Source organism: Marmota flaviventris, chromosome 19, assembly GCF_047511675.1.
Source record: "Marmota flaviventris isolate mMarFla1 chromosome 19, mMarFla1.hap1, whole genome shotgun sequence".
NCBI classification, from domain to species: Eukaryota; Metazoa; Chordata; class Mammalia; order Rodentia; family Sciuridae; genus Marmota; species Marmota flaviventris.
In genome coordinates, this window is record NC_092516.1 from 16192204 (window position 1) to 16205296 (window position 13093).

General features: G+C 43.8%; 1 protein-coding gene across 1 annotated transcript in view; it reads right to left on the reverse strand.

Annotated features, from left to right (window-relative positions):
• Window positions 1-776: 776 nt before the first annotated feature.
• Window positions 777-13093, reverse strand: part of Usp31 (ubiquitin specific peptidase 31) — a 72640-nt gene continuing 60323 nt past the window's right edge. The window contains exons 14-16 of the mRNA XM_027948634.3: window positions 12450-12608; window positions 10800-10952; window positions 777-8809 (exon numbers count right to left, since the gene is read on the reverse strand). Coding sequence (XP_027804435.3) covers window positions 7242-8809; window positions 10800-10952; window positions 12450-12608 — 1880 coding nt within the window. The 3' untranslated portion in view covers window positions 777-7241. The remainder of the gene's footprint in view (window positions 8810-10799; window positions 10953-12449; window positions 12609-13093) is intronic.

Here is a 13093-nt window from a genome sequence, read left to right on the forward strand (position 1 = left end):
CATCTCCCCGTTCCTACCCTAAACCATAATAACGTCTTTAGGAAAACAAGATCTGCTCTATGATCTGTATTCACCAGTTTCTAGGAACATGGGATGGCTGGTACTCACCCGAAGGGAAATCCTGCTCACTGATGCTGCTTTTCTCATTTCATATGGAATTAGCATTGCCACACTCAGAGAACAGAGGCTAAGCACCTGCAGACTGGGGTTTTTAAATACATTTGACAATGGTGATCTCTACTGCCCCCAAGTGGTCATAAGTGATGTGACATCCTCAGCAAGGAGTTCTGTCTGGAAGGATAGGAAGGACACATCCTCAGAGCAGGATAGTGAAAAAACCAAGATTCTAAACACATGGGAGTAGGAGAGGACCAAGAAATGGATGGTCCCTTTTATGCTGCCATTTCTTCCTATCATAAACATCTGGTAGGAGAGGAAAAACAATAGGAAACTTTGAAAAGTCTGTTGGAACAGAGTCAGAAGGTGAGTTCCTTCTGGTCCAGCTCCCTGGCCCAGGACAAAACACCTCAGATCATCGGGGAGGAAACGGGAATAACAATCACTTTGCAGATTATATCCTCGTGGATGTGCGCCTTTTCTTGTAATTTTACTTAGAGGGTCTTTGTACGTATCCTGTAACTTGCTTTTGGACATTTAACATGGCAATTTTGAGGCATTTTGTATAGACTGATGTAGTGCAAATATCATTAGTCAACACCAAATAGATACTGGTTGGCAAGGGGGAGAAAAGAGGAATGTGGCTTGAAGAGGGCATCACGTAATAAATTTATTATATTTTGTTACATTTTCCACTTTTCTCTTAATTCCAACTGTATACTATATAATCAACTCCTGTTTCAGAAATAAAACGTTTTAAACATAAAAATATAAATTTTGCTTCTTAAAAGTGCATACACCTTGAATAATAAAACATACAAATAAATAACAGAAGTCAGTGACACATCTCATGCACTGGCCTAAAATAATTTAAAATGTATGATACACTTTTCTTCCAGCCTCTAGGAAAGACATCCTGCCTTACATTTTTCTGTATAACTAAAGAAAATTACACAGAACTATGGACGGTACGTGAACAATACCAAAGCATTTTGTGTACAGTGATATACATGCAGATTTTACAGCGTAAATACGGAAAAGTTCAACCAAGAAACTACTCTGGTAATGAGACTTGAATTCAGTTTTAACCAGTGGTGAGAGGCACAGTTGGTGGGCAAATCCATACCTGAACACAAATGCATACCTGAAAGGCCTTCAAAGAGAACTTCAACTTGGGTAATACCGTAATTGCCTTTCCCCTTGGTTTAATGAAACCTCACCGTGTAGAATAGCACCTAGGAAATTTCATATTGCGTCTTACCAATTGCCACAGAGCTCACTCCTCTGGGAGGCCTTTCTAAAGAAACATTTCCTTGTTATCTTTACTCCTTGAAATGCTGAAAATACCAGGTAAATTATGTTTCTTTTCGTTTTGTAGGCAGCATAATGCTTGACAGGATGAAACCACCCGAGCCCAGCAGATTATTTTGAAGATGTTGTAGTGCATTCAGCTCACCGCAGATTAAAACTAAATGTCATATGCCTCCATAGGTAACATACTGCCAAGTTTTTGGATGAGTATTTCTTGAGTTACACGAAAAAAATTGCAATGAGGGTTACAAAAATAAAAAAATTCCAAGTAAAATGTTTCACATTCATTTTCAAACTAAAAAGAATTCCTGAAACTACGTTCTGGGTAAGAGCGAGCTACAATAGAGAATGAGCTGAGTACAGCAGCCTGGGGTTTGCTATTTCAATTACTACAAAAAGGCAACCATTCTATCAAAAGCAGGGACAGGTCTTCCAAGGCTAGAAAGGTTATTTTTGTGTGTGTGTGTTTTTAATTCTCCCAAATATTCTCACTTGGAGGAACTTCCCTTCTCCTCAGTGGGTTGGTTTCTGATCCACCATGAAATCTGGTGGGGAGACTTTGGAGAAAGATGCAGACCCCAAGACCACCAATTCCCACCAGGCTGGGAAATGCCAAGCCGTCCACCTCCCGAATCAGGCCTGGAATCAGAAAGGCCTCATATTCCAAACAGGAGGTTGATATTTTCCTCCCTAACACAACTGAGCAACTGGTATCACTCCTGAGACTTCATATGGCAGTGATTATCACCATAATTCTCGCCAAACGGAGGGTGTATCGCAGTGGTTCTCAATTCCAACTACAAATCAGAAACACCTACGAGCTGTAATGGTGGTTCCTGCGACAGGCTCCTACACTACCTAGATCAAAAGCTCGGGAGGAGTCCCAGGCTTAAAAGTTCTTTAGATGATTCTAGTAAACACTGGGTATCACAATCTCAGATGAGTCATTCAGAAGTGGCTCTCAAGTCTGCCATAAATCCCTTTCTCCTCCACACTGGGAAACACTGCTTTTAAATGAATATGAGATGGATCTAGATCAGAATCCACTGCACAACACTATCATAAATTCCACAGCCTTGTTCTCACTGGGACCAGTGGGTGGGAAGCTCCACAGCTTTCCAAAACAGCTCCAAGTCTCTACAAAAGCATTTTAAAATTGTTAGCACTATTTGAAGCCACATTCTTTCCTTGTGACCACGATAGAACCCTAGAAGATATAAAAAATTAAAATCTATAGAAAATGGCAGGTTATTTTTAGAACAAAATACTTTAGGAAAGTCTTCAGGCTAAATACAGTATATACACCAGTGTATGTTCAGTATCTCCAATTCCACTCCTGCTTCCAAAATACTTATTATTTTACATACAATCTCACCAATAATAAAAAAAATTGGCAAAGAGAAATAGATGCGAAGCAAACCAAGAGATCACATTCATGCTCATCTACACTGAGGATTAAGCCACATTTGAAAAATTACAAATTCAAAAATAGAGCTCCATAATCTAAGAGTTGCTTTTTTTTTTTTTTAATTCTTAACATTTAGTGTAGTCTTTCTTTATTGGTTGCTTGCATAGGTAATAAGAGCATGCTTTCTGGATTAGATGGAGGGCATGCAAGACCTTTTCCATTACTGGGGGAATCATGAGTGATCATGCCCAAAATGTGGCTGCAAAAACAAACACTTGGGTAGTTGATCCAAAGACAGCGTGAGACACTGGGCGACACTGGGCGTTCTGTTAAATAAAGGCATTGGACTCCCCTGCCCAAAAAAAAGAAAAAAGGCAGTCAGGTTTAACAATAATGTTGCCTTCATGAAATTAAAGACAAAGACAGCGTGCACACTCACAGCTATGTCTGTCTGTGTTTGTGTTTACAACAGGCACTGGTTTGTCAACAAATTTCACCCTTCTCAATTCCAAATAATATAAGCTTCAATGTGCCTTCAGAATACATTTTAAACTGTGCTTATGATTTGCATACTATTTCAAAAATTCAACCCAGAAACACTATCTTCGTATCCAATAACAACTTACCTAGGAAACAATAACTTCAGCTGTTCAGGAATTTGTCAGAATGAAATGTAACATCAGATGTCCATCTACTTCTAAAAACGTGTTTCTCTGAAATAAATAAGCTTTGTTCACTGTTCTCTGCTCCACTTGCCCTAAGCTGCCACTACTGTTCCTGACGTTTTCATGATAGTTCATTTAGAGGGATGATAATTCCCCAAACCCAGAGAAAAATCCCAATATCCACCTCAAGACAAATGGATGACCAAATTCTAATGCAAAGTGACTTGGATTTTCAAGTCCTCCAATAGCAGAGGCAGCTCAGCCTGAACCAGCAAATCGAAGAGCAGGATGTCTGCAGAGATGAAGGGCACTTTTGGTTTCCAGACAAAACAAACATGCTCAAGAGGACCATGAGCCTTAGCCAGAGCCAGAATCCAACAGATCTTTTTGTCGAGAGGACTGCCATTCCGTCCCACGCCAGCCTTCCCAGCCTCATGAGCTGTGCTGGCAGGGCTCTTTGGCTACAGCAAATTCCTGAAGCTTCAGCAGGTCTTTAAACACAAAACAGGCCCTCAGTGAACATTTGCAGAATGAATGAAGGCTGGAAAGAAGGATTACAAAAGAGCTCGGGCAGCCTCACAGACAATTACAGCATTTCAGCACACCACAAACAACCAATTCCACTGCCACCGGGCCAGCGTGCTACGACGTACTTTCAGTTTGGCTGCTTTTAGGATGAGAAAATACAAAAGGCAGGAGAGGGCCTACCAGGAAGGGCACCTCAGTTTCCTTGTGCTTCCATATTCTCTAGGGGGTTAACAAAGGTGAGGCACAGGGCTGTCTTAAGAATTGAGACAGCCCAGTGCACTGGATGTTTACAGAAAGAGAAATCAAGAATAATTTTTTAAAATAAGCGAACATTCCCAATGCAACCCTACTGTTGGTGACTACGTGGTGCCTACAAGGAAAGGACTTCTGTCATCAGGCCCATCGAGGTGTCAACCAGAAACCCAGACCCACGACCCTTAGCAGATGATTTTAACCCCAAAGCATATAATGATCACTGTGCCAAATATCACTGAGAATTAAAAAAAAGAAAGAAACACTAAGTCCTTGACCCTAACAAAGAACTAAATTGAACCAAGTAACAATACTCCCACCTAAAAGAGCACCTTCAAACTTTGGGGAAAAATTTCCTTTTCTGTGGCTTAAAGTTGTAACTAGTCGTTAGGAATAATGAAATTTTCATTGTTTACCAACCCTGGAAATAGAAAGCTTAACGATGCCTGGCCAATGCCATAATACTTCCTGGCATTTTTTTCTATTTAATTAAACCTGAAGCAAGGACTAAATTCCATAGACATATAGTTTATAGATTTTATTATATTATAGAAATTTTATTTCTAGATCCCATGGAAAATTAAAAGAGATTTGTAGAGGTTTTTTTTTTTTTTTTCCTTAAAGGCATTACACATAATGGAAAATCCATTCCTATAGGACTCACGAATAAAAATATTTACCATTGTAAGAATCAAACTAGTTTCTATTAATGCTTAACTGACTATGGAAAAAAAGTGTTATTAAAACCCTCTGCCTAATCAAAAAATAATTCTAAGACTACTTTAGAGCTTCTGATAGATTTCAAATGAAATCTACCCGCTAACAAAGACAACAGGTTCAAATTAGACAAACATTCAATTCCTGATATTGATGATCCCACATTTGTGCATCTTTTTCAGGAAATAAAAGCAATACAGGAAAACCAGAGCAGTGGCTGACACGGGCGGGGCTGTTGGTGAGGTGGTATCAAAGGCAGCCTGCCCCGCAGTCAGGCCACAGCACAGGACAACGCTGCTCAGGAAACCACTGAATCCACACAGCACAAGGACAACACCTAGTGAAGTGTCTAGTACAGGGCTCGGTGCCAGGGTGACGGCTCACGCTGAATGAGTTACGTGGAGCACTACGGTAACCTTCACGAGTGGAATAAGCAAGTCTTCACCACTGCAAGGGTCGAAAATTCCAGCTACCCTCAACATAATGGCTCCTTGCAAGTTACCAGCTAATGCTCAAATTAGCAGCAAAATAAAGTTAAGTAATCTCCTGGAAACAGTTCCCAAGAGGTATTCATGGAAAAAAATAAAAGAAAGAAAAAAGAGGGCAGAATTCACAGCTATGCATGCATGTGTTGTCGTTACTTCATACACAGCAATACTGAAAAGGAAGGCTATCAACAAATCTGTGCACCATGAGTTCAGGAAGAACCTGAAGAGTCTATGACCAAAATAATAACAACAATAATAATAAAAAAAATAACAACATAAACTTAGCATTCTAACATAAACTTAGCATATTTTATGGCAAAGTGACAAATGCTATTCAAGGAGAATCAGGATTATGATTCTCCTTATATTTAAAAAGCAAATAAAACAAAAGCTAAAATTGAAGCAGGAAATGATTACCAGGAGACCTCCAGAGAGCTTGAAAAACTATAGATTTGCTTTTCTGTGCTATTTCTATGAGGTGCTCCTTTTTCTATATAAGAAATGCAGTTTGCACTGACACTGCCAGATGGAACACACTCCAAACCCCGCTTGTGAGGTCTGGGCGTGCGATTACATCTTCAGCACAAAGAAGATATAAATGAGTTACTGAAAAGCAGTCAGAACGAAAACTGACAAGCGGGATCCAAAGTGCATCTGTAATACTGTGTCACACACTGCTTCCACACACCATCACTGACTCTTGGCAGGAAGCAACTTCTTTCCTTTTCAAGCTATGAGATGAGGGGACACAAGTATGCAGATGGGGGCAGCATGGAGCCTTCAGCTTCTAACAGAAAAAGCAATACCACAGGAGAATGGTAGGATTCATGCCTCCAGTTTAGAATGCATTTTTTTCCAGGAATCTTTCAAAGGTGTTAACTGCTCTGCTACAGTTCAAAATCCAAATGGACTTAGCTAGCAAACGTAGAAGGAAAAAAATTTAATTAGTGACTGGATCCTGGCTATCCAATTTGCTACCTCTTGGAACACATCTCAAGAGTTAAGACAGGTGAGGGTGCTGCACACCTCTGCAGAGATAAAAGTAGTCTAAGACTTTGCTTCTACCTCTGTAATGTCTCTGTGGCAGTAGGAGAAATGACACAGTCACCCACATGTCACCTTCCTCTTTAATCCATTTACTGTGCACATCCATCCTGGACTAGCTGAGTATAGATACCTGAGAAACATTAGTGTTAAAATATTGCCCTTTACAAAGACTGGTAAATGGGGCACAAGTGCAGAAAGCAACAGTTTTATCTCGGTTTGTTTCATATGTTATTGTCACAGTTTTTAGAGCTCCTGGTGCCACTCGACAATCCGCAGTGTGGACAAATCCTGCTCAGATGAAACCCAAGTCAAATAATTCACCCTTCCACACACTAATGATAGCTTAACTGGTTCACAGGTTTCAAGACCCTAGTGTCCAATGAAAGTCATTAGAGTTCTCTAGAAAGAAATATATACAATTGCTAAAGGGACTCTCCGGGTATTGTCTATAATTACTCCAGTTAGCCTGGTATCAATGCTTTGCCTATGGCTGTTATTTGGTTCAATGGCAGAATAAGGCGACGCTTTTGACAATTTACAACTGACTTCTCCTTGCATACAAACACACACTCACGCACGCGCAGGCACACACAATCAGGCACATGACCCAAAAAATAACAAAACAAAAGCATAGAGGGCTTTGGTGGGAGAGGAGGGGTGCTAAATAAATAAACATCTTTACAGACAGAACACTTAGGCTGCGGAACGTCACTGAGGTTTCTGAGAAGGCCGTGCAGAGGTCTGCATGCTAGAAGGTAACTTTTTGGAGGCTTTCTCAGCAGGCTGCTTGCCGCTGGGAGATGAGGGAAGTCCGGAATCCAGCTGGGAAGACTTGGACTTGTGAGCAGAGAGCAGGGAATGTTTAGCGGAGGCAGGGTCCTTAGAGACAAGCTGCTCCTTTCCAACTGCATGTGCATTTGGCTGCTGGGGGCCTGGAGGCTGGTGGCCTTTCTCGGCCTTGTCATCCCTGGCACTCTTACTGTCCGACTTGACAGAGCTGCCCCCTGTTTTTTTAGACAGCAAGGTTGTCTTGCCGAGGTCCGTCGACCGCCTAGTTTCCTTCTGTCTCAAGGCTGATTTGAAGAAGGACAGCCCCTTATCCTCAGACTTGCTGTCCCTCTTCAGACCAGACCGCACGCTCGTGCTGGGGGAGCGCAGGCTGGCCATGGAGGAGCTGCGCACGTGCTTGCCGTCACCTCTGCCCTCCCCGGCTCTGGCCTGGCTCACCCGAGGGGAGCTGGGTTTGGAGATGGAGGTGACACTGGCTCTGTCTGATCCCAGGCTTTGTCTGGAGCCCTCCCTACTCAAGGTCCGGTCTGAAGTCCTGTTCTTCCCAGGAGGGTAGGGGCCCCTGGTGGCAGAGCCTGAGGCTTTTTTGGCAGATGTAGAGGAAGCAGTGTAAGCGAGGGCAGAAGCCGACTTCTGCTTCTGTGGCGAGGGAGACGATGTGGAATCATGGGACTTGGGGACCGACTCCTTTTTGGGCTGGGCAGGAGCAGGGGATGAATGCCTTCCACTGGCCCTGGAAGAATCCGCTTTGCTTCGAGAGCGAGAAGGCTTTAGAGAAACTTTGACAGGAACAGGAGAAGAAGGAGATGTACTTGAAAGAGATGATTCTTGGCTTGCCAAGGCTGCTCTCCCCTTCCGCAAGCTTTTATCTGGCTCAGAAGTGCCTTTGGAGCTGGGGGACCTCTTGGTTGTGCTCTCTGGTTTCTTTGTGAGCGAGCCTGGGTGGCCTGGGGGTTTCACTTCTTTGACTGGAGAGCTGTCCACAGAATCACTCTGATCCACGTAAGCAATCTGGTTATTGTTATCAAATGCATCGGAGACAGAAGGTAAGCGATCCCCTTGTGCTAAGTTTTTGCTCTGTGTATCTACAACACTGGAGTTCAATTTGCGGGTATCTGACTCGTCTCTGAACATGCCTTCCATGACAGCCAGGGGGGCTCGGCCCACAGCCTTGTGTTCTCGTCGACTGTGACTATCACTTACTTCCTGATAACTGCTGGACAGGTTCCTCAAGCTGCCAAAGCAAGAGATGGAGACCTTGTCATCCACTGCCTCCCCGATCTTCTCTAAGGTGGAGGCAGAGCTGTGAATTGGAGAGTCCCCTGAGAAGCGGGAAGGAGAATTGGAGCGCATCTGCAGCTTCGCAGACAGGGACCAAGAAGGTCTCATGCAATTTTCATTAACAGCCAAGGGGCTGGTCACAGACGATCTGGAGGACAAGCTCTGGCGCTGGACACTCCTCACAAATGGCCGAGTTGAAAAGCCACCTAAATATGGTAGAGAGAATTCTGTTAAGCTAAACCCACAAAAACATTCCTGTAACATCTTAAGAAGGTAAAGGTGGACCCAAAGCAGGCCACATGTAATGATGGGAGTATCACTCTCAGTGTCACCTGTCTGAGGTCACAGCCATGTGACTTCAACCTTCTGAAGCCCAGTTCCCTTATCTATAAAAGAGGAACCTTCTAGCTCAGGGGTAAGCAAACCATTCTCCGTACCTCCTGGCTCTCCCTCCAGGTCAGCATACTTCCGGTAAAGGCCCACCAGAAGTATGTTAGGTTGCATGGATGACTGCTCAACTCTGCCACCACAGCACAAAAGCAACCACATAGGTAACAAAAAAATGGCATGGCTGTGTTCTAAAAAACTTTACAGAAAAAAGGCAGCAGGCCGCAGGGCCCGTCGGCTGCAGGATGCTGTGTGCTGACCACTGGTCTACTGTAGGGATTAAAGAAAATCTCAGAAGTCCTGTGCCCGGCAGAAGACCTGGCACTTCAGATGCTCATGAAATGGAAGCTGCTCATCCAGCTTCCTCCTCCTCCTGAAGCACAACTGGGGTTCACAGAGGCAAGTCCTGCCCAAGATTACACAAATAATTAAAGGCAGAGCTAATACCAGAACCCCTCACCCCTTGGCTCAAATACCACCTGTAAGTTAGTCTGCAATCATTGACTAGTAAAGTGGAGAAGAGCTAGAGATTTCAATGGAAAGAACTAGAAACTTGGATACAATCCACACCAAACCTAAGGGACCTAACACTTTCAAAGAAAACCCTCATAATTAGAACAATATGTTGGTTTGCAGTGTCTTAAAACTTCTAAAGAAAATATTCTAAATTGAATTTTATACATACTTGATACTGTAGCTGTGGCATTTAAGAAACTGCATAAATTCCTAAGAGGCAGCCTCTGTTCTGTGGGCACTATCCAGAACCATTAAATGATGATAATGCTTAAGAGGATATTGATTCCACCAACTACACTGTTTAAAAATAGATCGAGGCAACCCATATCTAGACTTATCATTAAAGTGACAGTGAGTTCTAAGTTTACAAGTTATGTTGAATATAACCTCCACCTAAACAAGCAAAGGCTCACTAGTTGGCTTTTCACAAAATGTCAGGAGCTAGAAAGAGCTTAGCAATTATAGTCCAATATTCTTATTTTACAAATAAAACAGCGGTAAGCCAGACGAAATGGCAGAGCTGAAACCCTGACACAGATCTCCTAGTCTGCCACCTTCTTCCAACCTCCTGCACTTTGAGCTCCATTTCACTTTCTCAGAATTATCCATCATCACTAGAGACAGATCATGGCGATCGAAATGCTGGCCGCAGAGTGAGACTCGCTGGAGGATGAGTCACCGCCCTCATTACAGAGGCTGAGCTCACCCTCTGCTCCTTCCAGCTCTCAGTGCAGTGGCTGCCTGATCTTCCCCACACCACCTGGGGTCCCTGTCAGGACCAAGGTCCATCCTGCCATTACTCAAGTGGTAAGTGAAGGCTTCAGAGTTCAGTTTTTAATCAGATTTGCCCAGTTTTTATATTGTGATTACGCTCAGAGAAAGAAATCTGGAGCTGAAGTTGTCAGGGGCCTCACTGCCAGGCTAGGACTCACCAGGTGGCCCTGAGCAAGCACAACTTCACTGAGCCCTTACAGCCATTCTGAAAATTATAAAAGCACTTTGAAAAAAAAAATGTGTACATTATCATACAGTTAAAGCTTCAGCCTCACACTAGACCATAAAAGTGGAAAATAACGATGTGGTATAAAGTCTTGGGTCATAGAGGAAAAGCCAGTGACCATGTCCATAAACAATGTTACTTCTTACAATCATAACTGCAGCTAGGCAGCCCCACTCCTACCCACTTTGAGTTCTCCCACGATCTCCGTGGGACTTTGTTCCTAACCCTGAGGCCCCCTGCACTGTGTCTGTATGTTGCTGTTTTGAAAACCCATCAGCAAAACCCACACCCACCATCATCTTCACTCCTTTCCCCAGTCATCTCCACGGACTCGGAGAGCGAGGCCAGGGAGGTGCGTCTGGAGGAGGCCGCTGAAGTCACACTGGCTTGCTTGCTCCCTGGAAGCCGGCTCACCCAGTGCTCGCACAGGGAAGAACTTGTGGAGCCTGCAGAAAAGGAGATGGGAGCTGAGGTCAGCCAGGGTCCTGTGGCCAGCCTGCACTGCCCACGCCCTCATGGACATGCTGCAAGCCAAGCTGGGGACATCTGGTGTCCTAAGGACACCGTGAACTCCCAGAGCTGATTACCCCAATGAAGATGAAGAACAGAAGTCAGCTCCTGCACACAGACAGGAATGAAATGCAAGCACAGGGATGACCACTTCAGAACGCAGTATGTGACCCGTAAGAGTTGGCAAAAAGAAGGGATGTAGACAGTAATTCATGTCTGTTCATTCTACAAATATGGATTAAGCATCTACAGAGCATGCAACTATTCTGAGCACCTGTAGAAAGATTTGACTCAGAGAAGAAAGGGAGCAATGTGCACTATTCTTAGCTTCACCGCCTTACAGAAATTGTTAACCATGTTATCATATTAATAACACACACACATGTCCTTTCAGGTCCATCAGTCCTATCTCCTATTTGTTCCAGAAATGCCCTTCAATATACAATAGTGCAACAGAAAGTGCTCTTGAGGTTGACTACATGAAGCAGCACTACTGGCTCAGCAGACAAGAGCATGTCATTTCTGAGCATCTCTGACTCTGGTAGAGCACCCAGGGAAGCCTCATAGCAACTGAGTTCCCACTTCCTGTCAAGGAAGTGAGCAGCTACACACTGCGTGGAGTTTGGCTCAGCAGGGCTCATTGTACTTGAGGAAGGCATCTTTTCAGCCTCTTTGAACTCACCTCTCCCAGGCTTGGAGACAATCAGTGGTCACCATTCCTTACCCTACCCTGTCAACACAGTATCATGTTTTGTCCTCTGCCACATTCTCTTAAAGTCAAACTTTACAGCAGGAAGCACATGTGCCCTTGTTTGGATTATGTCTTGTGTCTGCATGTGTCTTATGGGTGGGTGCTGGTTCCTATGCTTATTAACATAACAGGCTAGATCCTACGGGCTAAATCCAAGCCATCTGTTACAGTCATCAATCCCTTCCCAAAGAGAACAAGTCAATCTTATTGGAAAAAAGAACTATTTCTAATGGTACTCATCGACCCTTTACAAAGTGTTCTCACATCCATTACCTAATTTAATGCAAGCAATGATCCAATGAGGGAGGACTATGACTATTACACCCATGCTGGGTGATGACCATGTGGCTCAGGTGGGCCATGCTCCAAGGTAACCCAGGAGAAGGTCTGAAAGCAGCAGCCAGGCTACTGACCCACTCCCCCATGCATTTATCCCACAGGCACAGGCGCAGGCTGTCTGAGCCAGGCTCTGCCCACCACTGCGTGGACTGTGCTGGTCCATGGCTGCCACACAGTCCATCCCACTTCCTTAATTGCAATCAAGCTGGTTTCCAGACTAAGAGAAATGTGAAGATTAACTTGATCAAACTGACGGTCATGAAGTCTCTAAGACATCCCCTAGACCATGAACTACAATCTTTTGCTCTAGAAAAACTTGCCCAAGAACAACAGTCAGCCTTACCGGCTACTGAGCTGTTAGCCGACCACGACGGGATGGCTGTCCGCCTTTGGTAGAAGAGGATATAGGCTGTCTGTGTGCACACCTCATCCTCCGACAGCTGCTGCACATCACTGTCATCGAAGCAATACCAGAGGCCATCCACAGAGTTCTTACAGTATGCTGCCAAAAAGAGACCATGGTCAGTACCAGAGGAGACCATGCCAGCTGTTCCATTCCATCCAGAAACCATTACTTTGGCTTATACAACTAATTCAAGAACTTTTTAAGTCTGCACGTAGTAACACAGAAAGAAACTTTTTAATAAATCCAAATTCCATATCACACTCAAACAATGTTTAAAGAAATTCCAAATTATTTCATATAGTTCTATTTCACCTTAGAAAACACAATATACTTATTTATTTAAACTACTGGGTCTCAACCAGGAACAATTTTGCCCTACAGGAGACATTTAGCCAAGAATGGAGACATTCTGACTGTCACAACTGAAGAGGGATGGGGGAAGTGCCCAGCACCTGGTGGGCAGGTGCCCAGCATCTGGGGATGCTGCTAATTATCAATAATGTACAGGACAGCACCCCACCACAGAAGTACCCAGCCAAAATGTCAATAGTTCCAGGGTTAAAAATCTTGACATAAGGGGC